Consider the following 27,231-nt stretch of genomic DNA (forward strand, 5'->3'; position numbering starts at 1 on the left):
TCCGGTAATTAAAACTTACAGAGTGGTTCCCTAGGGTGACGCAAATGCCTGAAGTTTAAAGTTTTATTTCACCTGGCTCCAATGTTTTAGAACGACAGCCACATAAATCAGCACGAATACTTCGTGAGCGACAGGCTGATCTCTTGGGAGCTGGAGTCACGCTGTTTGTGTTAGCTACTTTGATGCTGCTGTAATAAAATACGATAGCCAAAGGCAGCTTAAGGAAGAATTTATTTAGGCTTACACTTCCAGGGGGATAAGAGTTCGTAACAGCACGAGGACCTGGCAGCAAGTGGCAGACATGGTGGCCGGAGTTCCATCATTGGGGGGAGACACAAAGTAGAGAGAACAAACTGGAAATTGAGTGAGGTAGCATAACTCAAGTGGCAAACTTCTTCCATCAAGTCCACACCTCCTAAATCTCCCAATGGGACAACGAACTGGAGACCAAGTGCTCAAACACCTGACTCTATGGTGGCCATTCCTCATTCAAACTACTACTCTCTTAAGTAAGAAATTCAAGTAATTCATGCCATGGAATTTGAGAAAAGAAAAGAGTCTTCATGTGCTAGAGTAGTTGGACAAGTCACCACGGTAGTAACAACTCAAAGTACAGAAACCACCAAGTCTAGCTTGGTGAGCCAATGAGTTTTATTAGGGATACTTACAGGAGTATGGGTGAGGGGTTACTTCCAGGAGCAGAATGACTCAAAGACAGCTGCATCACCAAGGCCTACCCCAACATGAGTGACAGCTCATAAAAGCTAGGAACCCTGGAACATACTGCATAGCCTGCAGGCAGCTCAACAGGTTGGAGAATACCCTTGCCGCCACTGGTCTAGACCTCTTCCAGACAGCTCCATGCGTTCTGCTTCTTCCAGGGAGCTCATCTTATTTCAGTCTCTCCAGCTTTGCTCCCTAGGGTCCGAGGGTGACTCCCAGATTTTGTTGCTTACTCAGGCAGGGAGGGGTCTAATGAATCTGGTTGGTTTCAGGGACTTCCTGGAGCAGTTTTGAGTTGTCTACCTTCCTGTTTAAGGAGCTTCCTTGCTTGTTTCAATCTGAGAGGAGGAAACTGTTTGATGAGGCCTGCCCTCAAGGAAAGGGAAAGTGGGAGTCTGGAAAGAGGAAGAGCCACGTCCCGTTTGGAGGATGGAAGAGGATGGGTAGAAACTTTGAGGACCGTCTTTGTTTGTGCCAAGCCAGAGTTCCTGTGCTAAACTGAGACACTTCAAGATGCTTTGTATCTGCTGTCTACATCATCCTGCTGTCATGGAGCCCTATACTGTGTGTGTGTGTGTGTGTGTGTGTCTGTGTATGTGTCTGTGTGTGTGTGTGTTAGGATGTGAGGCTCATCAGGAGTGAGAATGATTCTTGATATAAGCCTGAATCAAGAGTGTGTAGGCCTGGACTATTTTTTTTTATCTCCACTAAGTTTCTCATGGTTCTGCTCACAGTGTTTGATCTGAACTCTCTCATCCTAATTTTACCTTGTTTAGAACAATCACTCCTCCTTCTCACAGAGCATTTTTGTGGGAACTTTATGTACCTGTTGAAGGTGGCACAGGAGAGGGTGGATTAATGACAGTTCGGAAATAGCTTTCTTTTCAAAAGTATATTTATTGTTTCATGACTGCAAGAAAGGTTGGGATAAAATAAGCCAGATGTAATGAACTTTCAAATTAAGGTTAAAGTGAAATGAGTTTCATTTCTAATAACAGTTTAATTCGTTAAAGAGAACGCTGTTTTCCTCAGATTTATTCAGCACTTACAGAAGTTTGCTTGAACTACAAGATACCGCAGGCAGGCAGAGAAGCTTAAACAGACATGAGTGGTCATCCACTGAGGACCACAAGGAAAGGCCCTGTCCTAGGCTCACTGACGGTTGTCCTTTTGCCACCTGTTCTCATTTAGTCCCTCTGTGTCCCCATCTCTCTCAGGATGTCCATCAGATAGCTCCTATTCTATAGCCCCTTTAGAAGCCCTGTTTTCAAATAGAGTTACATTCTGAAGTGTCAGGCGTTAGAGCTTCAAATTATAAGGTGTTCAAAATTCAGTCTATAAGTGATTATTATTAATCAGTCTATTATTATTAATCAGTCTATAACTGATTATTATTCATCTCTGTGTCCATGTCAGTCCATGTGTATTTCTTTCATCTATCAGTCAAATTCCATTATCACCATCTATCAATTTACTACTTATCACCGTCGATTATGTATCTAGGTATACATAAACAATCATGTGTATGTGCTCACATACATACCTATTGTTAGTATCCAGGCACACCTTGGCCCTGCCCCTTGGAAACCTGGCATAGTGTGTCACCCTTCTGCCCATGGCAAGCAGTTCCCTGACTATGCAGGTGCAAAGGTCCCTTTAAGAGACAGGCCCCTCCTACTCCCGCTCTCTTCCCACTGTTCTTCTGAAGAAGCAAGCAGGTCTGGGGCAATCTGACCTATATTAGATACTTAGAGTAGCAGGGCGCTGAGGGGGAGCACCCCCTATTCCCTGTCTGTATACCAGAGAGACACTGTCAGCTTTTAGCTCCCTAGTGTGAGTCCTGGTGTCAGAGTGTCACTGCCTCTGAGCCAGCCGGGATCGTGGACAGTCTCTAGGGCAGGCTTCCCAGACAGAAGAGATGGCAATATAAACAGCCAGCAATCTCAGCCTCCTTTTCAGCCAAGCTCAGAGACCGCCCTGGGTGTCTGTAATGTGGTGAAGGGGTAAGAAGCTGCTTCCCACGGCCTGTTTGTCCTCATGTCTCCAAATCCCAAGTATCTGCCCGGGGGCTTGAATGGAAAAGCATTGCCTATTGGACCTTTCCAAGGGCACCTGATGGGCTTTAAAAGGAGTTAAATGAAAGGCAGGACCCCGGGGCTGCTCCCAGTATCCTTCACCGCCACATTTGTCAGGTCTCTGCTCTGAATCTTCCTATCATGAATTCTTTCTTTTGGGAGCATGGCACATAGATAAGAATGGTGGAAGGGAATCGTGTGTGGGAGAGAAGGAGCATTCGTTCATGTTTGCTGTCTCCAGACTAGCATAGGCCGTGTTTACTGCCTGGAGCGCTGTAAGGATGCCAGGCAGCTGCGTCCAGTCCTGGTGGTCTCCGCTGTGTACTGCTGTGGAGCTATGGGGAGGGTAGCTGGGTCCTTGCAGCATATCGCTTAGGGGAAACAACGTTGTCTGCTTTTATTTCCTTTGTCTCATGTTCTTATCATTATCTTCTTGTCTCCCTCTGCTCTGTTTATTTCAGTGGTTGCAATGTCAATTTGCAATGATCCGAGGAGACTTCATCTTAGTTTCCTTAAAAAGAAACAGTTTTTATTGTATTTCTAAGTTGGTAAGTCAGCTGGTTGCAGGAACCCTGAGACATAAGTGCTGATCACTACAGCTTTTAAACATCCAAATGGCTATCATTTGAGTTATTTTTATGAATAATTTCTTTCCATTTCTTCTTCCCCTCTTTTGTTTTCATAGTTCTGGGGATTGAGTCCAGGCTTACCACACATGATAGACAAGCACTGAGTGGCATCCCATATATGTTATTTTTAATTTTCTTCATTTACCTAGATCTATTAACCACAGTTGGTTTGATAGGAATCTGCTGGCCAAGGAGTAGGAGGTGTTTGAAGAATAAAAACAGGATTTTCTTCCCAGAACAGTTCTTAGCTAATAGTAACAGTGTAGGCACACCTTGAATCTTCCCTCACTGTTCATCTTTGTGTGTTTATGTATGTGTGTATATGTATATGTCTGTGCATGTGGAGACTAGGGGTTGATATCCGTGTCTTTCTCAATTGCACTCTACCTTAATTTTGGAGACATGGTCTCAAAACTTGGCTCTCACTAGTTCAGCAAGCCTCATGGTTCCTCCCATCTCCCCGTCCCAGTGGTTACAGACACGAGCTTTTTACATGGATACTGGAGATCTGAACTCTGGTCCTCATGCTTGCACGTCGAGCACTCTACCAGCTGAGCCATCTCTCTAGCCCCTCGCCTATTCATCTCCCATAAGCCATTGTGTTCTTTATGGCCACTCTGCAAAGTAAGTATTGTCATCATCTTTAGTTATCTAGGGGGAAAGCCGAGGCCCAGATAATTCTCTAATGTCTCTGTAGCACAGGTGGGCAAATGTTTTCTACGAAAGATCAGAAAATAAATAATGTAGGCTTTTGGGCTATCTCTATTGCACTTAGAATGTCAAGGAAGCCAGAGAAAACCGGAAACAAGCAGACGGCTAAGTTACAATAAAACTTTAAAAATTGGTACTTGCTTTTGAGTTTCATATTATTTATGGATAGCTCTTTAGATTTTTTTTCAGTCATTTAGAAATATAAGCGTTCTTCCCTGGCAAGCTGTGTAAGAACGGGGCCATTGGGTTTGCTAACTCATGAGTTGGAAGGAAGAGGGTGGAGGTGCTGAGAGGGTGAAGAGACTTCACGTCATAAGGGATGTCCTGTGTGCAGGGGGCAGAGGGCATAGAGTATCTGAGGGACTGTTTAAAAAGTACAGTTTCCAAACTGACAAATTATGAGACAAAGTAACTCAAAGTGAGCAGAGATGGTGCAGCCCGTGCCATGTCCTTTGCAGTGGCTTTTTGTCTCAACCAGCTTATGAGGGTGAAAGGCTCTCGCTCAGGGTTTCAGTACACAGTTTCTTTGCCTGTTGTTTTGGACTACTGAGAAGTCATGGCATCTTAGTGAGGAGCACACAGCAGAGCAAAACTGCTTAGCTCATGGTGACCCAGAAGTGAAAAAAGAAGAGAGGCCGAGATCTCCTTAGCTTACTTGCACATAAGCCCCTGTGACTGCTCTTCTACCAACTCTGCTGCCTAAGAGCTGGTGGGTCTACCTTCAAGGGCTTCCCCAGTCTCAAAAGTTCCACACTGTTGAGAAGCTAAGACCAGAGTGTCTTGTGAGGCTCAAGGCAATCTAACTATGAGCTCCCAAGTTATCTTTTTTACAGTATACAAAGGAGTGAGACAAACATTCTCACTCCAGAAAGGAGGAATAGGGACACAGGAAGGAAAGATTAGACCAAAGGACTGAAATCCAGCAAGGCAAACACCAAACCTTCAGCTCCATGCCCAGCGTCTGGGGTTCTTGGTGGTATCTGGTGGCTCCAGCAGCCTTGGGTAGCTCCGGATCCCCATTTCTGTTGCCTATAGCACATGTACCCTCTCTCTTGGGCCAGCTGAATTTTGTGCCATAGATGGCTTTATGCCATAGATATTCTAAAGTCACTGCATCTCAACATTGTGTGTGTGGGGGGGAGTCTCCATTGCTTCATACCGTAGCCTCTCAACGACCGCTTTACAAAGACCCTGACCCTGCTATCTCCTGCCTGGCTTAGTGGCTTCCTGGCACCTTGGTGCTAGCCTCCATGACTCTTACATTTTGCATGCCTGTCAAACCATCATGTGGATGCCGCTGCCATGTCCTGCCAACTCCAGGTGTTGTCGGACTTCTCCTTTGTTGCAGCAGCCTGCTTAATAATAATGCACCCGCCCTGTCCACTCACCATTTTATCTGCCTCCCCTGGCCTTCCCCAATCAAAGTGCACATTTTTACATCTTCCTTATTTAATGGTAAAAAGTGGTGATGGCAGAAGCAGTGGGTGTGTGAGAGAGAGCTGCTTTAATAGCCACATTCCAATTCAAGTGTCTGAGAAAATAGAGGTTCTTGTTTTCCTTGTGTCTCTAGGAAGTCATCCCATTTAGAGTGAGCCATCAGGGAGGAACATCCTTGGGAACTAAGAGGAGGACTCACTTTTGTAACATTTCACAGGGGGAATACATGGCTTAAAGTCATCAGGAACCTGACCTAACTCAGGGCCAAGGACTGCAGAGACGGGGAGAAGTGTCTGTTTATACCTCCCCGTAGTTGCTACAGTGTATTAGGGACCAGGCTTCCAGGGGAAGAACGGTCTCCTCAGGTTTGTTTTCTCCTGCTGACACCTGTAGGCTTCAATGCTCCCAGCAGGGGACGGACAGAGCCAGATTTCTTTTTTATTTTATTTTATTTTATTTTATTTTATTTATTTATTTACTTTGGTTTTTCGAGACAGGGTTTCTCTGTGGCTTTGGAGCCTGTCCTGGAACTAGCTCTGTAGACCAGGCTGGTCTCGAACTCACAGAGATCCGCCTGCCTCTGCCTCCCGAGTGCTGGGATTAAAGGCGTGTGCCACCACCGCCCGGCTAAAAAAAGTTTATCTTTTTTTCATTTTACATACTGTTAGGAATATTTCCTAATACGAGCTCCCTGCCGACATAAAAATTCCCAATCAAGTCAAATCAAAACAAGCCGAATTAAGAAATATCCAGGTTTAATGGGAGTTCTGCACTCTCAGGTAGCCCCAGGGTAGCCCCAGGGGGAAACCGGAGCCAACCCTCCCCCCCCCCAGGAAGAAAGGGAGACCACGTGTTCCTCTTTTTTTTGGGGGGGGGGATCACTTAAATACCCTGGGGAGTGGTTCTGACCCCACCCCAGGGAGGGGTCAGGACCTGGCCTGCTGGGATTTGGAGTCCAGACCAGGCCTGGGGGCTGGGATAGATGCAAGGGGCAGGGGCCTATGCTCCCAACTTGACGTGTACCAATCCCAGTTTCAACTCGCTTCCTCCCATTCCCTCCACCCCACCCCACATCCTCTCCCCAGAAAGGGCAAGGCACATTGATTTCTTTACTAGATCTGGTTTCCTAGAATGACTGATGTTATAGAATGAGCCATGATCTAACATTTCCAGCTTTTTTGTTTAGATATATTAAATGACCGGACAGGACCTGAGGGGATGGGGTTATGGGACTGACTCAAGTCTGAGTTTTTCTGAGCTGAACAAGGACAGAGAGATGGGAGCTTAGGTTGTACTCTCCCCAGGTTTCATCCCATGTGCATTGGTGGTCCATCTCTAGGTTAGAGTTCAGTGTCTGTGTTCACCAGTCTAAGTAGCATGCCTGACAGGGGCTGGATGGATCACCATGCAGAGCAGGAGGAGAGGCTATCGCTAGGGCTGGAGAGATGGCTCAGAGGTTAAGAGCATTGCCTGCTCTTCCAAAGGTCCTGAGTTCAATTCCCAGCAACCACATGGTGGCTCACAACCATCTGTAATGAGGTCTGGTGCCCTCTTCTGGCCTGCATGCATACACACAGACAGAATATTGTATACATAATAAATAAATATTTTAAAAAAATGTATTCACGGGGCTAGAGTGATGACTCAGAGGTCAAGATCACTGGCTGCTCTTCCAGAGGTCCTAAGTTCAATTCCCAGCAACCACATGGTGGCTCACAACCATCTATAATAATATCTGGCACATTCTTCTGGAGTGCAGGGATGAAAACTGCTACATAATAAATAAACATTTTTTAAAAAGTAAATTAAATTTAACTTCTTGTCTGACGATGAGGTTGGATAATCAGGAAGGCAGGCCTTCATGAGAGAGAAATAACTACCAGGAACTCAAGAAAGAAATTTCTGGGTTGTATGGATCTATTAGCCACTATGATCCACTCTAAATCTTTTGGTTTTGTTCTATGTATTTAAAGTAACAAATACATAATTTTTATTTGCATCAAAAATTCATGCGTGACTTTTTGAAATGAAAATAATTAATAACATAATGCATTTTATAGAAGGAAAGGTGGTGGCTGGAGGAAATGGGTACTTGGAGTTTAAAGAGTGTGGTTGATTCAGTGGCTAGCTAACATGTGGTTCTCTACCCAGTAGGAAACACAGAAAATACATGTTATAAATATTAGGGCCAGAAGGCCAGTATTTATAAAAATCAATACTTTTTTTTTTTTTGAGACAAGGTTTCTCTTTTAGACCCTGTCCTGGCACTAGCTCTTGTAGACCAGGCTGGCCTTGAACTCACAGAGATCCACCTGCCTCTGCCTCCAGAGTGCTGGGATTAAAGGCGTGCACCACCACTGCCCGGCAAAATCAGTAACCTTTTTTTGACGTTTAGATACAGCATGGGCACAAAGCCTAAACAGTTTTAAACACATCCCAGTCTGTTGAAGGAGGCTGCTTGTTGGTTCCCCACTACTCAGCCCCAAAATAATCACACAGAAACTGTATTATTTAAAACACTGCTTGGCCCATTAGCTCTAGCTTCTTATCGGCTAACTCTTACATCTTAATTTAACCCATTTCTAGTAATCTGTGTATCACCACATGGCTGTGGCTTACTGGATAAAGTTTCTCCCAGCATTCAGTTTAGTCTTCCTTGCCTACCTAAGTTCTGCCCTATCAACAGGCCAAGGCAGTTTCTCTATTCACCAATGGTATTCACAGCGTACAGAGGGGACTCCCACATCACCAGTCTGTGAGTTTCCCAGGTCATTTTGGTTGGAAACAATCCTTTAGGTCAGTGTTTGTAAATGTTGCTCCTGTGAGCAATCACAGCAGCTGTCCATCATTGAACACATCTGCTCTGTTTCATCTTTCACGTTCCTCATGGGACTGACTCAAATCTTCGGGAAAATGGGAAGTTTGAAACATCTGTGTGTAAGCATACATTGTTGGGTTGGGGACTGGGGAGTGTGGGTCCGGCTGGCTGGAGCCTGAGCCAATCAGGGCTCTCTGGCTTTGTCTCCAGCCTTAGCTTAGGGCAGAGTCATAGCTCATGAAGTCCTTTAAAAAACACCTTGTCACATCCTTGGGACATTTGTGTTCTTACTATTTTTTTTCAGTTTATTTTGTTTGTTAATATCATGAGACATGGTAGCATTAACAACTTAATTTGTCAACCTGATAAAAAAAGGTTTTCCCCTCACATTAGGTTTTTAGTAAGAGCTGCATGAGCTGTGTTCATCAGCCTTGAATCATAGATTGCCATTATGAGGAAAGGCAGAAAAGTGGGTTGGTCATATTTCTTGAAAACAAATTTTTTGAATAAAAATGTTACATTAAAATCAAAACACAGAATGCTGGTTGTGAGGCACAAAAATATGTAAAGTATGTTATAAAAAACCAAGTTACTGTTGGAGGCAGTTTGGGAAGTTTGAAACGTCTATTTGTAAACACACATGGTGACTGGGAACGGTGGGGCTGGCTAGCTGGAGCCTGGGCCAGGCAGGGCAGCATACAGCTCCTGAGGCAGGAAACAGTAGGGAAGGCCCCCTGAAAGTCTGGTCCCCCTTTGGAGTCGTCAGCAGAAAGGCGCAAACTGTAATAGGCAGACGAGGTAGAAGCAACCAGAGGATGTAGAGACACAGGCCCCGCTCTGCAGCACCAGCTTTTGGCATCAGTTACTTCTCTTGGCGGTGTGGAAAACACCGGACAAGAGCAAGGGCAGAAGGGGAACAGACACAGTGGCGGGAGCATGAGTCAGGGAGCAGAGGCGGATGCAGGCTGGGGCTCGGCTCTGTCTCCTTCTTATTCAGTGTGGGACCCCACCGATGGCCGGGCATCACCTACAGCATGGATTGGTTTTCCCTCCTCAGTTAAGCCTGTCTGAAAAGTCTTCATCAGTATACCCAGAGCAGTGTTTCCATGGTGATTCTAAATCCAGGCAAGTGGAGAAGATTCACCAGCACACGTAATGGTTTTGAACTGACATGGGATGGGTAACTGAATGTTTAACTTAGGTAAAGTTCAGCTTTTCTTTTAGTTTACCGAGCTTTCTTCCCCACGTAAGGGTTGCCATCTCTGTTTCTGCCTGTCTGCCTTTAGGGGAGTGACTTAATTCCTAGCACAAGCCGGCATTTGTGGGCCCCAGTGCCTTACACTTTGGACATTGTGGTATGGGATACTCTGGGTTTCAGCTCACAGGCAGAAGGAGTATGAAAGGAGAGATGTGTGCCCTGGGACAGAATGGTGGTGATGATTTGGCTTGGCTAGCCCTGTGGCTGTACCCTAATGTTAGCTGTGGGTGACTCTGAGCCCCTGGCAGGCAGAAGAAGGCAAGTTTGAGAAAATTCTTTTATAGACTGACATGCAATGGTGGAGATTGCTCAGAGAATCTCAATTTGGATCGGTGTTTTAGCCAGTTTCCCCTAAATGACTTCTGTGTGTCCATTTGTCTGTGGGGTCCTGGTCTCACTTGCATGAGACCAGCAGGCAATCTCACTTGCATGAGACACTTCACAGTAATCACACATGAGCTGCAATGACTGTGTTCTTCCCAGATACACATTCTAACAATCTCCCAAAGGAAATATTTAAAATAATCCCCAACAACAACAAGAACAAAGGTATTTGGGGAATCCTTGAAGTATGGACTACTTTGGGAATACACAAAGGTGAGGTGTGGCCATTGACTGAGGATCTTCCCACCCTGTGCAGTTGCTGTAGTCCATGTCCCTGCTGTGTGTCCGTACTGGATGTACTTCTGCATTGCTACACCACAGATGCTCAAGACAGATGTGCTGGCAGTCGGTCCTGACACTGATGTTACTGCACACAGGTCTAGGTGATGAGGCTGATGCAAAATCTCAGAGGTGTTGACACAGTCTCTCCTTTCCCTCCCCGCTTCCTTCTCCCAGAAGTTCACACGGACTGCATGCCAGGCATTCGGTACAGTTCACACACTCACAAAGACAGCATGTCTGTCTCTGACTTCATATATATTCTCGGCTAGTGGAAATGAAAGGAAATAGAGGCTACATGGTGTGAGGTCTAGACAGCTGGTGACCCAGTGGCTAAGAACTAGAGACTTTTGGCCCCACCCTCTTGCGAGAGCAATTGGGGTAACTGAGAATGGACTGATGAGTTCTGCACTTGCCTTTCTCCATGTGCGCAGGGTGGAGATGTCTGCCCAGAGGTTGACTTCTAACAGAACATCCCTGCAGTCAGCTTCTAATTCTGACTACACCTGGGAGTATGAGTACTATGAGATTGGACCAGTTTCCTTTGAAGGACTGAAGGCTCATAAATGTAAGTCTTGTGCTGCCCCCTGGGGGTCACTGTCATATGTTCATGTTAACCTGTGAAATCCCTGTGATTGCCTTTCCCTAATATCCTATCTTCTTACAGAATGGTCTCCTATCTCTAAATACCAAGTACCCCTTCCACAAAGGCTGATTGTTCTGGAATGGTATGATATGGGGGCATTGATAATTCTGATTTTCAAGGAACCTGAAATAACACCCCCTTGGTAGAAGAGTGTGGATTCATGTTTTAGCCTTAGAAAAATCTTTTAAAAAAGAATGCATTAACTATTCAAAAAAAAAAACTACTCCCTCAAAGCCTCAGTATTTGAAGAGCAACAACAAAAATGTGTATAGAAATAGGATCTAGAATGATTGCATGAAGACTCTTCTTTTGTAATAGACAGTAGTATCATTTACAAACTATTAGAAGGATGAAGAGATGGCTCAGCAGTTTAGATCACTGGCTGCTCTTCAGACAGACCCAGGTTTTATTCCCAACACCCACAGGGCTGCTCACAACCACCTGTAACTCCAGTTTGAAGGGATACAGTGCTCTCTTCTGGCCTTCATGAGTGCTGTACAAAGATGGCACACACATACTTATAGGCTAAGCACTAAAGCACATAAAATAAAAATAAATCAATATTAAACAACATTTTAAAAATCCCATTGGACTGCTGGATTCCTGAAGAGCGATGTTCACAGAAACGGACAAGAGCAGCCTCCCCGCATATACTGTGGAGATGTAGGCATCAATTGCACTTCAGGGAATTGGCGTGGTTAGTGATCTGCCACAGAGCACTGCAGTTCTATAAGAGGGCACTGCCAACCATTCAGGGTCATGCTGTAACTGTCCAGTTGTTTTGAAATGTATACATAAATCCTATAAACATTTTAGACTCATTGTTATCTATCTATCTATCTATCTATCTATCTATCTATCTATCTATCTATCGTGTGTGTGTGTGTGTGTGTATGTGTGTGTGTGTTTCCTTCAGAGGCCACAGTTCTCCTGTAGCTAGAGATACAGGTAGTTGTGAGTCACCTGATCTGGGTTCTGGGAAATGAACTTGGATCTGACGCAAGGACAGTACATCCTCTTACTGCTGAGCCTCCTCTCCAGCTCTCCATTTTAACCTCTAAATTGATCCAGACCAAGTGGTACATTGGGAAATGTGAAAGATCAGAATCATAGGCATGTTCTTTTCCCTCCGTCCCTCCCTCCCTCCCTCTTTCCTCTCCCTCCCTTCCCTGTGGGCAGCAGTGATCCTTGTACCCACCAGCAGCACCCATTCCCTCTTCCACTGCAAGGAGGGATCTCTACTTTGCTTCCTTAAGCAAAGCCACTCGCTAAACCACGTGTCTTTCACACTTGCAGTAATAATGAAGTGCTTTTCTTGTTCCTTTGTTGATACCTGCTCAGTATTTATGGGGATGAAGAGGAAGCGCATAAACCTCTTAGGACATGCAGTTGTTAATCATATGAATAAGGGTCTTGTGGTCTGAGTATGAAATCACCCTCCTAAAATCGCTAGTCCTTTAATCTGTTGTTTTTAATGGGATAACTTCCAGGAAAGGACACTTGTCTGTTATGCATTTTGGTAGAAATCGGAAAGACTGGCGGAGAGCCATGTTCCCTGTCATGTGAGCCTTTCCATCAGCGTTATGCCCGTCTGGTCCTGTCTCTTTTCCTTGGTCTAAGGGGCTCCACAGGTAGCCCTGCTGCTCTAATTTCTATTGGCACATTTCCAGAGACAACCAATGCAGCTCTGCTTTGAGCATTTCTTTTTTGTTATAGAAATGATTATTGTTTGAAAAAACGAATTTCCTTTAAAAACCAAGGCAAAGAAGCTGTGGCACATTGCATATTATTAATGATAATTCTTTTGTTTAAACACTAACGTCATGAAAATACAAAAATGTTCAGGCATTCCCTGCACTGATGGGAAAACTCTGACCGAAGGAAAGGGCTCTTGGCACAGGAACCTGACAATATGAGGCCGAGAGGGAACGGAACATAAATAGCTGTGCCTGTCCCCTTGATACACAGGAAATCCACAGGAATGTCCACCCTGGGAATGTGACCATCTGTACATTCTTCCATTTTATTAGTTTTATTTATTTTACGTGTATTAGTGTTTTGTCTGCATGTATGTCTGTACACCATGTGTGCCTAGTGCCTGCAGAGCCCAGAAGAGGGCACCAGGCTGTCTGGGACTGGGGCTACAGACAATCGTGAGTCATCATATGGATGCTCGGAATGGAAACCTCGTCCTCAGCAAGGACAGCATGTGCTCTGAACTGCTCGGCCATCTATCCAACTCCTGGACTTCCATTTAAAAGAAGCAGTAACCCTTAATGACATGCTGTTTTATTGGGTGACACAGAAAGCTGGTCTGGCAAATAGAATGACAACAGACCATTTCCAGAGGAAGTGTATATTGTGGACAAGAGTGGCCATCATGGTCAGCTCCCTCATCATGGTCAACTCCCTTTACATGGACCATGTTTGGCAAGAGCAGGTGCATCCTCAGATGACCTTCTTCAGCCTACAAAGAGCATGGTTGCTGCTCAGTGTGGAAATCATTCATTTGTGATTTCAGCATATTTCCTGAGCACCTATTGTGAATGGAATCATGTTATGCACTGGAGAGACAGCAGTGAGCTGAACATCCAAACGCCCCTCCTCTCACGGCTTGGCTTCTGTCATGCCGTGGTGAAGGGGAGAGATCTGAGGGAGAGATCTGAAGGAACTGTGAGATTGAGCCGTGTCTGAAGGAAGAACAGGCCAGAAAATGCTCCATGTCCAGAACAAACTGGAACATGCAAGGAAAAAGGAGGTCATCCCAGTGCCAGGGGAGTAAATTCCATACAGAGTAGCAGAAGCCAAGTGTAAAGGAGAAGAGGACAGGGGTGGGGGTGGAGCATGGAGATCCGGCTAAGACTATTGGCTTTTCTCTAAGGAGCCAGATCAGGCTTTGAAACAGAGGGGAAAAGCCTCTGCCTTAGGTTCTACTGGGGTTCCTGTGCCTGAGGTTGAAGTGAGCAAGCTTAGAAGCAAGGACCACAGCCATTGATGTGCCAAGGTGCAGGCTAAAGTAAGCTGGCAAGAAGTGCATGCATTTCAGACGTTTAGAAATGCGGAGTCTCTCCAGATCTGTCATGCTTGACATGGCTTAAGGGATCAGGTAACGCTTTCAGGTTTTGTGACCAGAGAGAGTAATTGGCAGAATGGAATTGCCATTAACTGGGATGAGGAGGTAAGGGAGAGACCAGTGTCAGGGAGGAGCATTGGAGCTCAGTTTTGCACCTGTAAAATTAAGACACTTACCAGACATCCAGGAAGACGGGGGGGGGGGGGGGGGAGGATGATGAAGGCATAAATCTGAGAGCTGTCGGCATTTAAATGCCTTTCAAGGCCAAGCGGTTGGTGAGGGGGTGTGATTAGGAAATGGGGGGGGTGTCCTGGGATTGAACCCCAGGATACAGCTAACATCAGAAGGTGGGCATTGTACAACTTAGTGCCTGGTAAGTTGTCACATACTGGAGTCACCTGAGAAGACAAGACTTTCAGCCATCAGAGTTGGCCTTTGTTACAAGTCTGAAGGCATTTTCTTGATTAGGGATTGATGTGGGAGGGGCCAGGTTACTGTGGGTGGTTCCACCCCCTCCAGGTGGTCTTGAGTTGTAGAAGAAAGCTGGTTGAGCAAGCCCAAGTCGGTAAGGAACGTTTCTCCTCTGTAGCTTCTGCCTCAGTTTCTGTCCAGGTTTTGACCTTGAATTCCTGCCTTGACTCCTCCTGCTGGACTGTAAGGTGAGACAGGCTCTTCCTTCCCCAGGGTGGTTTTGGTCAGTGTTTTTCCTGGGGTGGGGAGTGGGGGAGGAAGCTAGCATAGCAGTTGGTGCCAGGGAAATGGAGTACTGCGGCTTTGTGCCTGACTATGGAGGAGGAATCTGGAGCTTTGGACTGAGTGCTCAGAGCTCAGTGAGCTCTTGTGAGAACTGGGAAGGTAATACTGAACACAGCGCAGATGACACAAGTCTGGACTGTGAGGTTTCAGAGGGAAGCACAGACTCTGTTGCACTCTTTGTGAGATATATCTCAGTTAGGACTAGAGAAGCGGAACCTTTGTTTTCGTGGGAAAATGGATGAAGGTGAGCTGGAGCTGAGAAATCAGCTGTGATTGAGACTGGCTTCTTCGAGGTAAAATCTGGTCTAGAGGGCCCCAGGCTGAGTTCCAAGTTGGCAGCTGAACTTGATAATCTGTAAGTCTCCCACATGGTACTGCTTTTAAAGGCATGAAGGAATCAAGAAAAAGGGCCGAGGAGCCCAGGAGAGGCCATGGATGGAGGTGCTGTGGAAACGCCAGGAGCGAAGGGGTCATGGAGAGAAATTCACACTTGGCAGCATGAGGCAGAGCTTGAGTCCGGAAGAGAGCCGAAAAGAGGCCACTGGTGAAGGTGTGGCCTCAGAAGCAGTGGCCGCTCCAGGGTCTTAGGGATGCCCGGTGTCGTGGTGTGGCTATGGATGGCAGTGACAGTTTCAGCTCCTGGCTTGTAGTCTCCATCTCAGCATCCCTTCTCCCCTGCCCACTCCCTGCTTAGGAAAGTGGAGGTGTGCTGCGGACCAGTCCACTGATCCCTATGGAGCTGCAGCCGTGAGCTCTGAACAAAGAGACTGGATTCTGAGGCTTCCCTAGGAAAGCAGCTTTTAATCACCATAGCAATTCTGGGTCAGACAAACAAACAAACACAAACAAAAACCCAGAGCAACCAGTACAGTAAAATGCGGTCTTTTATATGGCTTTTGTTTTCTGTCTGTCATATATGCGAACATATAATTTCATTAGCTATTTTAAATCCTTAAAGTGGGAGTCTAAAGATGGCCTGAATGTAGAAGAGAGGGATGCTCCAAGACAGACTGGTATCTCACATATGCATTTTAATAGAGAAGAAACGCCAGGGGCAGCCACTCTGCTCTTCCTTTGAGGTCTTTGGGAAGGCTTATTAGACAACAAGGGGGTAACAGGAGAGACATGGTCAAGTTTTGTCTAGCTTAGGACATGGCTCAGCCCACAAGACTGTTTTCTTTCTTTCCTTGGCCCTCAGGGACCCCTACTTCACTCTCCTCAGGAGAGACCCTCTCAATAAACAGATTTGGAAATTTCACTCATCACAGTGGGACTGCATGCTAACTTTAGGTCTGAAATATGACACTGGCATGTAGTTTGAGGGATTGTTGTGTATTATTACTTTATGTCGGCAAAGACGTGTTACATTTGTTTATGCTGTGGAATATTATGGAATGTTACTTTATGTAAAAATGTGCTAAACATGCGTTTGTGCTGCATTTGTTTGATTATGTAAAGATGGGTTGCTCTTTCACCTTGCCTGCCTAAGGCACCTGATTAGTCTATTACAAAGCGGAATGGCCAATAGGTAGGCAGGAGAGGGATAGGCAAGCCTGGTGTGCAGAGAGAATAAGTAGGCAGAGAAATCTAGGTTAGAGGAATGAGAGAGAAGACGGAATGAAGGAGAAAGGGGGGAGACACTGGGACCAGAGGCCAGGGCCAGATACAGAGGAAAGGAAGATATGCAGAATGAGAGATAAAAAGTCAAGGCAAAAACGTAGATAAAGAGAAACAGATTAAAACAAGAGCTAAGATAAGGCTTAGCATTCATTACTAATAACAAATTTCCATGTCATGATTTGGGAGCTGGTTGGTGGCCCAACAGAAAGCCTGTTACGGTTTTAAAGTTGGCTCTTTCTGTGAAGCAGTTGCTAAAATACAATGTGTAGACCTGAAGATAACCATACAGCATTTTAATCACAGCACATGCCCAGGTGTACTGAGATTTATAATTTCAAATCAGCTGTAATTGAGTACATATGTTTTTGGTGATTTGCTTTATGTGTTTTCATTTATTATTGTGTGTGTGTGTATGATGTGTGGGTGGGTGCACCCTCATGCCCTGGTGTTCCTATAGAGGACAGCTTTGTGGGTTTGGTTCTCTCGTGACAGCTTTCGTGGGTTTAGAACACAAGCTCAGTGTCAGGATTACTCCACAAGTGCTTCGCCCTGCTGAATCACCCTGAAGATACCGCCTTACACCCTCTTACCTTTACGCCTTATTGCCATTAGATTGAAAGGCAAGGGCTAAAGAAATCGCTGTTTTTTTAGCACCTGGAATTAAGATACTAGAAACGAGTCATTAATTTTCATCCAGAGTGCTAACTATGCAAGGTGGACCCTGCAGGGCAGACTTTGACCAGCTCTAGAGGGGTGGAAACTTCTGTTCAAGTGATGGTATGAGGAAGGCTTAGCCAGGGGCTAACACAAACACAAGGATAGTGTCCCCTCGTCCAAACGGGATTTCAAGTAGGAGTAAATTAGGAGACAAGGATGGCCATTGTAATAAAAGCCAGCCCTGCGGGATATCTTCCTGGCTGCAGGGTAAAGTGTTCTGAGAAGCACTTTTTTTTTTTTAAATCTTTTATTTTATTTTTTTAAAATTCTTTTTTTTTTAAAGAAAACAAACTATCCTTTTTCATTTTATATACCAATCTCAGTTCCCACTCCCTCCCCTCCTCCCATTCCCTCCACCTCCCTCCTCACCCCACCCCCATCCACTCCTCAGAGAGGGTAAGGCACATTGCTTTGGGGAAGGCCCAAGGCCCTCCCTACTATATCTAGGCTGAGCAAGGTATCCATTCAAAGAGAATAGATTCCCCAAAAGCCAGTAGAAGCAGTAGGGAAAAATCCTGGTGCCACTGGCAGTGGCTCCGCAGTCTGCCCAGCCATGCAACTGTCACCCACATGCACAGGGACTAGTTTGGACCTATGCTGTTTCCTCCCCTCTCTGGCTGGAGTTGGTGAGCTCCCATTAGCTCAGAAAAGCTGTTTCAGTGGGTGTTCCCCATCATGGTCTTGATCTCTTTGCTCATATTCTCACTCCTCCCACTCCTCAACTGGACTTTGGACACTCAGCCCAGCTCCGCCGTGGGTCTCTGCCTTGGTTTCCATCAGTGGCCGGATGAAGGTTCTATGGTGAGAGGCACTTTCAACCTGCCAGTGTAGGCCAGCCTCAGCGTCAGAGCTGGGATAAAGCAGCTTGTGCAGAAAAGGGTCAAGGCAGGGAAAGGAGGGATTCACTCCTTTGTACTGGTCAGGAGGCTAGGCTCTATGTCCTTTCCAGAAAGTGGCCAAGACCTGAATTTCATCAATATGAACACGAATGAACTGGAGTAGAGTCAACTCATTTTAAATCTAATCCAAGGCAGCGAAGTAGAAGATTGAAGCTTGGGACAACCTGTGTCCTATCTTCATGCCCCATTGTGATGGTTGACTGTGCACTCTAGAATCTCCAGGAAGCTCAGCATCCTGACATGTTTCTAAGCTGATTCAAATCCCGCCAAACACTAACTTCACCTTCCCTGTCTTGTAGATTCCATTGTGATCGGATTCTGGGTTGGTCTCGCCGTTTTTGTGATTTTCATGTTTTTTGTGCTGACTTTGCTGACGAAGACAGGCGCTCCACACCAAGAGTAAGTCTGGACAGCTCTCTGCTTCACATAGAACTAGACGGGGTGTTGGGGGCGGAGGGGGACCAGTGCTGGGCCAATCCAGGGATGGGGAGGTGTTCAGGGCATGGATTTACTACCCACCCAGATCTGGGTGCTATCTAGGAGAGATCACCCTTTCTCCCTGGCTTCTTGTCTCTTGCCGCCCTTATCAATTCAGGCTTCTTGTTCTTTCTCTGCCGTCTTCATGCTGATCCCAGATCTGATTTTTATGTTGGCGTTAGCATGCATTTTCTCCCTTTGCATGGAAAGGGTTTCTATGGAGGAAACTGACCGTACATGCTGATGTGTTTACAGAGGTGAGCCTGGCGGTCTCTCCTGCCTGTTGTGAGTTCTTATATCTAGACTTCAACTGTAATGGAGATCCCAGAGAAGGGGAACTGTTCAGCCCATTCCTCGGTTTGCTGGAGACATCAGGAGCTAGAGAAATCCTCTAAATACAAACATACCAAAGGGTGGGCAATGCTGTTATGTTACAGTATAAGCTGGCATATGCTGGAGACCCCTTTGAATGTCACCAGTAACACTCTCCTTTTCCCTCTCTCCTCTTCCCCCTCCCTTTTCTTCATCCTCTTTACACACACACACACACACACACACACACACACACACACCTTTGCTTTTCATAGAATTGTTCTAGGAAATCCAAACATATGGTGACATTTGTATTAGGAAGAGAAGGGAAGGTTGAAACAGAGACAAAACAAGCAAGCAACAAACAAAAAAATAGGTCAGAGAGATGGATCGATGGTTAAGAGCATTGAGTGCTCTTCCAGAAGACCCTGGTTTGATTTCCAGCACCCACATGGTAGCTCACCACCATCTTTAATTCTAGTTCCAGGGGATCTGATGCCCTCTTCTGACTTCATTTGGCACCAGGCACACAGGTGTCATACATACAAGTAGGCAAAAGATTGCACATTTACCTAACGAGGCCATGATCTCTAGCTATTTGGCCAAACACTACGCTAGGTGTTTCTGTACATGTACTTTTTAAAAGATGAAGTTAATACTTAAATCTGCATTCTTTAAGTGAGGGCTAGGCAGACTACCCTCTAGAAGGTGAGTGGGCTAGGCAGATTACCCTCTGGAAGATGGGTGGGCTAGGCAGAATACCCTCTAGAAAGTGAGTGGGCTAGGCAGATTACCCTCTAGAAGGTGGGTGGGCTAGGCAGATTACCCTCTGGAAGATGGGTGGGCTAGGCAGATTACCCTCAAGAAGGTGGGTGGGCTAGGCAGATTACCCTCTAGAAGGTGAGTGGGCTAGGCAGATTACCCTCTGGAAGATGGGTGGGCTATGCAGATTACCCTTTAGAAGGTGGGTGGGCTAGGCAGATTACCCTCTGGAAGATGGGTGGGCTAGGCAGATTACCCTCAAGAAGGTGGGTGGGCTAGGCAGATTACCCTCTAGAAGGTGAGTGGGCTAGGCAGATTACCCTCTGGAAGATGGGTGGGCTAGGCAGATTACCCTTTAGAAGGTGGGTGGGCTAGGCAGATTACCCTCTAGAAGGTGGGTGGGCTTCATTCACTCAGCTGAGCACCTTTCAAGAATAACACTGACACCCAAGACAAGAATTCTTCCTTGAGTCTACAGTCTTTGGGGCTTACAGAGTACGAATGAGTCAATTCTGGAGTGAAATTTCTCTACACACGCACGCATGCATGCACGCAGTGGAGTGAAGGGGGAGAGGGGAGGGGAAGAAGGAGGAGGAAAGGAGAGAAGGAGAGGAGTAGATTTGCTTTCTGTTGTTTCTCTAGAGAACTCTGTCTAGTCTACTTCCTGACGTGTGCTCAGCCATAGACCAGGACTCGCTGGAACCCTGTAAGCTTCTAACAAGGTGAAGGGAAATGTCCTTCACTCTTCAGGAAACTGGTTCAACCCAGAGCTACAGTTTAAATATTTGTTCATAAAGTCTGAGGCCACGTTATGATGTGGCACTGATAGGGCCTCATTGGGCTAATCTGGGTTATGGGCTGTAAGAAGAGAAAGTCAGAGGCTGAGTCTTTCTCAAGTGACTGGCAGCAGTGGCTTCCATTAGAGCAGTGGTTCTCAACCTGTGGGTCACGACCCCTTTCAGAGAGGTTGCATATCAGAGGTTTACATTAGGATGCATAACAGGAGTGAAATTACAGTTATGAAGTAGCAACGAAATTGTATGGTTGAGAAGGCCACTAGAGTATGAGGAACTGTACCAACGGGGCACAGCCTTAGGAAGGCTGAGGACCACTGCTCTAGAGCACTGTGGTCTCCAGCCCTCAGGCTCCTCAGTTGGGACAGCATACACGGGGATTCTGACCTTTCTGTCCTTTAGCTAGGAGTAGGTACACATCTTTCCTCCTGCCACTCAGAGATCAGAACCAGCTGTGTCCACGTGCCGACTCAGGGCCGGGAACTGTGGTGGGTTTCCTGTCTAGAAGAGAGCCAGGTGCCTGTGGTCTTGAGGAAAGAAAAGTTTGGAGGGAGGGATCCAGATGGTCTCCTCTTTATTAAAACCTTTTAGGCTGCAGAAGCAGCTTTGATGGTGATAATTTTCCCACGGAGTATTTTTTTGCATGTAGCGGGGAAGCTCTTACCTGGACGTGGAGACAGTGAGAAGCCATTTTATCTTGCTTGTCAGCGGGGAGCCCGAGTAGTTTCTTGGAGCTTTATAGCCCATTAGCACACATCTGACAGAGAGAGGGGTGGGTTAGAGAGGTCTTAGATCCATTTTTATGTTAGATATTTTAGACTTCTTAAAAAAAAATTCCAAGCCTCAGACATCTATCATAAATGGCCTCCTTTTGTAGCTTTTGCTAGATGACCCATATACTGGTAGAGGTAGCTCTTATTTAAGGGTGAATACAGGCTTGCTCGTGATCTTATAAAACTGGGAATGACATTTTGTCTCAAGTTGTAATTTAGTAGAACATGGCACTCACTACAGGATGGGGTATGTAACAAGAGCAGACAGCATGAAAATGTCAGCACTGGGGGTCATTGGTGCTGACCGCAGCCTTGGAGCCGCTGGTAGGGAACAGACGTGGTGAGTGGTTGCTAGGGAACCCTGGGATCTCAAGATGCCAGTGACCACTGTCAACAGGCAAAAAAGCCGTGTTGGGTCCAACCCCAGAAACCTTTGCTGAGTTGCGTTTGTTTTACCATCAATTAGGAGGTTTTACTACGTGTGTACAACTGCTTGCCCAGGGCCGTGCTGAGAAGAATTCTAAGCTAGACCTTTCTCCTTTCTCTGCCCACACAGCCCAACATCTCCCTGCTAATCAGCAGAAGGTGTACACAGAAGGGCTTTCACAGGAGTGTGTGCTCAGCACCCCGCCAGGCTGATTTATACCGTGTATAAACTCTTGACACAGGCTGTGTCTTCCTGAGTGGTGGTGGCTATTTTCTCACCCAGTTTCATTCTTAGGAGGATGTTTCTTACCTTGTAAGAGCCCCATGGAAGTGGCTGCTGGAAATGGCAGGTGCCCCTATTCTGCTCAGCTCACCTCCTTCCCTGAATAAATGAGGAGGGTAATTGGTTTGTGGTGACTCAGCCCACCAACAAGCATTTCGTTTGTAGGGAATTGGGGACATTCTTAGGGGCTAACTCAGGGCATAACCTGTGTCGTCCTCTGCTGTTAGGGGTGTGTTTGACTTTCTTTGGGTTTCTATCACAAAAAGACACCTCTGGGGATGGCTGTATGTCTCATAGCAGTTAGGGTTTGGGACAAGCCTATAGATGCAGTCTTGATTCAGTGTTTTATATAGCAGCCATCGAGGCCATGTCTTGCCAAGCCCTTTTGAATGACACAGATATTTACCAATGTGCACATCTGTGTATAGGAACAAAGAGACCAGAAGCAAATGCCCCCTATGGAAGGCAGAAAAGCATAACCTGTGAGAAACCAGAAAAAAGACAGCAGGATAGGGGTGGGTGGTCACATGGCTTCCTGTTGAGTCTTGCCACAGAGGCAATGACCACATCAGGCCAGAGGTCTGCTGGACATCACAAATGCATGCATGAAAAGGGGCAATCAGGTCCATTGTGGCTCTACTGTGGAGTGAGGGGACATGGGAAGGGACGAAGGTGAGGGGCAGGGTTTAGAATATCAGGCAGAGGGTGTGGGAGTTGAGGTGAGTAGAACTGGGGGAGGCATGTCAAGTAAGGACATGGATTAATCATGGGTTAGAGAACTAGCTGGGCCCTTCCGGGAGGTGCTGTCTATTCTGATGCAGATAACGCCATGGGCCTGGAGACTATAGGAGAAAAAGCCAAAGTTCAGGACAGTGAGGTCTAGCCAGAGAAGCAGGATGTTGGAGATGATTAGTGAAATCCAAATTAAAGAATACACATTCTCCAAACAATGAGAAAATGGGTTCAGGTTTCTAGCAAAATAAAGAGTATTTATTTCTCAGCCCTTAGAATGGTGTAGGAAGATGTCTAGCCAGATTCTGGCTTCAGAACAGCAGTGTAGATTGGGTGTGAACTGTCACAACTGACTTGGGATTCCAGGGCATAGTATTTCCTGGCAAAATTCTTTGAGCACTCTCTTATCATGACAGTACCAGACATTAGCCCACACTTCCAAAGTTAGTTCTTGAATCTTGAGGTTTCTGATTTCAGATACCATTTTAGCTAAGGTGGAATTTAAGATGTTTGGATCTTGTAATTTTCTATTTTCACGGGTATAGCCAGAACTGTGGAAGAGGTGGCTGGCCTTCAACTCCTTTTAAACTGCTATTATAGATGTTGCAGGCTTTAGTTTTCCCCCAGGACCTCCCAAGTTTGAGAGGTTGAAGTTGCAGCTAGCCCTCCTCGGTCATGAGGAGAGTGGCACCCAGGCCACCATAGGCACACATTCTATGAATCTAGCAATAATGTGTGCATTTCATTCTTGACTACTGACCGCAGGGTACAGCTGCAAGCTCCCCACTGCCTACTAGAGAGCATCTTTAGCTAGTCACTGCATCACTTGCCTAAGAGTATTCACAGGTATGACTCAACAGGGAGCAAGCTGCTTTAAGATGACTCTAGCATGTCTGTGAACTGAGGCCTGTGGGCTGTATGTTGCCAAGGAGATTTTGTATATATATATATATATGGCTCACAAGATCATAAATTTAAAACATAGTTTTTGTAACTTGAGGTTTTTAAGAATTTGTGTGTGTGTGTGTGTATCTATCTGTATGCCCTATGTGTGCAGGTGCCCAAAGAGGCCAGGAGGGGGTGTCAGACCCTGGGATCTGGAACAATAAGTAGTCCTAAGCACTCAGGTTCTCTGGAAGAATAGTCAGCGCTTACTCTTGGCTGCTGTACCCTCTCTCTAACCTGTAACCCAAGGTCCTTGAATGTGAGCTTTGTAAACAGCAAAGCTGTGTTATAACACTGAACGTACTTGAGGGACATTTGCACTAATGGCTGGAAGCCAGCCTGCTCCCATGGTATCTCAGCCTGTGAAACCACCCAGGATGGTCAGTTAGGAAAGCACCCTGGGGAGGAAGCCCCATGGCAGATTCTTGAGCAGCTCTTGGAGATGCAGAAAGCAAAGACAAGGTGGTTTCCTGTAGCCAGATACAGAGAGAGGAGAGACCCGCATGGGGCTGATTGATGGACTTTCCATATCGCTGTCTCTGGAGTCTACTACACTCAGTACCAATCATCTCTCCATTCAGGTTCATCCGCTTCTGGTTTTGTGCCTTAGCTGAGCATGCTTTTGGCTTTTTTCCCCCAGCCTGTAGGATCTGTAGAAGAGGTATCTTGCCAAGCCAAGATTTGCTTTAATTTCAGATATCTTTATAATCGATGTGTTCATTCATTCACTCATCCAACAAAAATATGCTACACAATTAGTATCCATATACCTACACAATTAGTATCCATATACCTACACAATTAGTATCTATATACCTACACAATTAATATCTATATACCTACACAATTAGTATCTATATACCTACACAATTAGTATCTATATACCTACACAATTAATATCTATATACCTACACAATTAGTATCTATATACCTACACAATTAATATCTATATACCTACACAATTAGTATCTATATACCTACCTCTGTTCTTGGAAGTGGGGATGTGGTAGGCAAGAAGCACACAGTGCCACCCTGGAGCACTTATGGCATAAAGGAGGTGACAGACAAGTGAAGAAATGGGCATAACACAGAGGAAGATGAATGAGGAGAAGCACCCGGTGTCCCTGCAGGGCAGCTACCCCAGGTCATAAGAACCGGAAAAGGTTTCTTGCAGAGATGGCTCCTAGATGCCTAAGAAGGGGCTTAGAGGAAGGAGACAACTTGGCAGACACTAACAGGGCTCCAACCAGGAAGTGCTGTAGGCCTGTGCTGTCTGCTAGAGGCTCATGCTGTATGCTATAGGCCTGTGAATTTGAGCATCACTCCAGCCATGATCGTTGCGGGTTCTATGACAATGCTGATCACTGAGTATCTCCAGAGGTTTTGAAGGTTTGCAAGACTGGACTTTGTTTCTTCAGAAGCACCTGAGTTGTCTTTGATGCAATGATGGGAGATAACGTAGTTGCTTAAGTGACATTCGTGTAAATTTCAGACACTGATTCTGGATCCCCAGAACACACATGAAAATCAGTGTGTGGTGTGTGTCTGTATTCCCAGCACTGGGAAGGTGGAGGCAGGAGGATTCCCTGGTTCTTGCTGGCCAGCCAGCCAAAGCTGAATCAGTGAGCCACAGGTTCAGTGAGAGACCCTGCCTCATAAAAGTAAAAAACAAACCAAAAAAAAAAATCCAAAAAAACCCCAAAACAAAACAAAAAACAAAAACAGAAAAAAAGAACAAGAAGCAGAAGGTGCAGAAACAATTGAAGACAGGATATCAACTTTTGGTCTCTACAGGTGCACACACACAAATGCATATATACACATAAACACCACATATACATAAGCACAAAATAAAGATTAAAAAATTGATTTCAATTCAGGAGCTCTAAGAATCCTTGGAGTGCTTACAGGATGCTACGGGGTGGGGTCCTGCACCCTATCTGCCCTCAGGAAAATCCAGCAGCTGTCCTCTGGAGGCTTTTGCCTTGGAGTCCTATGCTTAGGAGCGATGTATCTCATTGCTGGTGGTGGTCCACATGCCCTTAAGGGACACCCAGGAGGTGCTTCATGGGATCTACTCCATGAGCCAGCAAACCAGTGAGCTGAGGATGGTGCCCTCCCCTTCTTGTCTTTACAGCAATGCAGAGTCGTCAGAGAAGAGGTTCAGAATGAACAGCTTCGTGTCAGACTTTGGAAAGCCACCGGAGTCAGATAAGGTGTTTTCTCGTCAGGGCAATGAGGAGTCCAGGTCTCTCTTCCACTGTTATATCAACGAAGTGGAACACTTGGGCAGGGTGAAAGTCTGCCACCAGACAACAGCCATCGACAGTGATGTCCACCTCCAGGAAGCCATCCGAAGCGGTGCGGGAGCTGAGGAGCAGCTGAGCAGGTTTATGAAGTTTGACATCCCCAACTTCGTAAACACGGACCAGAACTCCTCCTTTGGGGAAGATGACCTTCTGATTTCGGAACCACCTGTTCTTCTAGAAAATAAGCCGGTTTCCCAGACCTCACGGGTAGACCTGGGCTGAGAAATGGCGCTTTCCTGAGGATGTGTTCTGTCTCTGTATAGCAAGAAACCCCCACCCACTCCACACCCTGCCCTCCCGCCCGTGTGTGTGTGTGTGTGTGTGTGTGTGTGTGTGTGTGTGTGTGTAGAGGGGAGAGAAGATAATATTTAAAGTTTAAGGCTTAGGCTAGGGCTGGGACTTAGTGATAGCAATGTAGAGTTTGGAGATGGAAGACACTATGTTTTTTGGAGGATGGTGGTGACTTTGTTTTTTTCTTCTTGGATTAAAAACACACAGTATTAAAGTTTCTGTATTGAAACTATTGGCCACATATGCAGTCGAGCTCCTCTAGGTGAGGGTTAGACCACTGCATTCTCATCTAGCCCTTTGCCACCGTTCTTTGCCTGTGACAAACTGCTTTGCCTCTCTTTAAAGGACTGCCGTGGCTTTAAAGGTCAGGTGGCATGTCTGCGGTAGCTGAACCATCCCAGCTCTAGTATTTTGTGACTTTCAGACTTAGCATCCAACACGAGCTAATGTATATATAAGCAGTAGAAAATAGAACACGGCATCCTGGCTCTGATGGCAGGCTCGCCAGGTCTTGGTACCCTCCCTCCACCCGGTCCTTCACTAAGTCATATTTTAGTTGGGGAACCTTGACCAGGATGCCAGGAGACTCACACACACTGTGACAGTGTTTCTGCGGGGTTACGCTGAGGCAGTTTACCTGAGGAACTCCATCTGTATCTGCTTTAAATCTGGGACAGCTCTGGCCCCATGAATGCCAGCCTAAAGTATTTCACAAGCATTTCAGCTCTAAAAAAATGGTAGGGCAGATTGTTATTTGACTGATGCGAGTCTCTTCTGGCTGTCCCTGTGGTTACGCTGCTGGATTGTTTCGCTTCAGAACAAGACACTGTATGCCATGTGGTCTGTCTGCTTGGCAGGCGTGTAGGTGTTGACTGCCTGGCATGGAACTGAGATGGCCAGTGGGTTGTGTGTACATTAACAGTTGTTCAGGGTGGGGGAGCAACATGATGTTCATTTCACAAAGAAATCCACCCTACTTTGCTGGTGTCGAAAACAACTCAGTTCTGCACAGTGAGTTGTATGCATGGCCAGCTGCTAATCTTTGGGTGGTATCGTCTTTACGTCCACCATTTGTCTCGCTTCAGTTGCAAAATAAATGCAC

At 46.0% G+C, this 27,231-nt stretch overlaps 1 protein-coding gene across 5 annotated transcripts in view; it reads left to right on the plus strand.

Moving 5' to 3' along the window:
- The window catches only part of Mrap2 (melanocortin 2 receptor accessory protein 2), a 34,436-nt gene extending 7,205 nt beyond the window's left edge, over positions 1–27,231 (plus strand). For 2 of the 5 annotated variants that reach the window (XM_057768006.1, XM_057768007.1), the window contains exons 3-5: positions 10,749–10,882; positions 18,325–18,424; positions 25,667–27,231. In XM_057768006.1, coding sequence (XP_057623989.1) covers positions 10,756–10,882; positions 18,325–18,424; positions 25,667–26,060 — 621 coding nt within the window. In that variant the 5' untranslated portion in view covers positions 10,749–10,755 and the 3' untranslated portion in view covers positions 26,061–27,231. Of the gene's footprint in view, positions 1–10,748; positions 10,883–13,888; positions 13,977–14,607; positions 14,693–18,324; positions 18,425–25,666 lie in introns of those variants that run through there. The other 3 variants (XM_057768011.1, XM_057768009.1, XM_057768008.1) reach the window with 3 other exon arrangements.

Source organism: Chionomys nivalis, chromosome 4 (assembly GCF_950005125.1).
Source record: "Chionomys nivalis chromosome 4, mChiNiv1.1, whole genome shotgun sequence".
Taxonomy (NCBI): Eukaryota; Metazoa; Chordata; class Mammalia; order Rodentia; family Cricetidae; genus Chionomys; species Chionomys nivalis.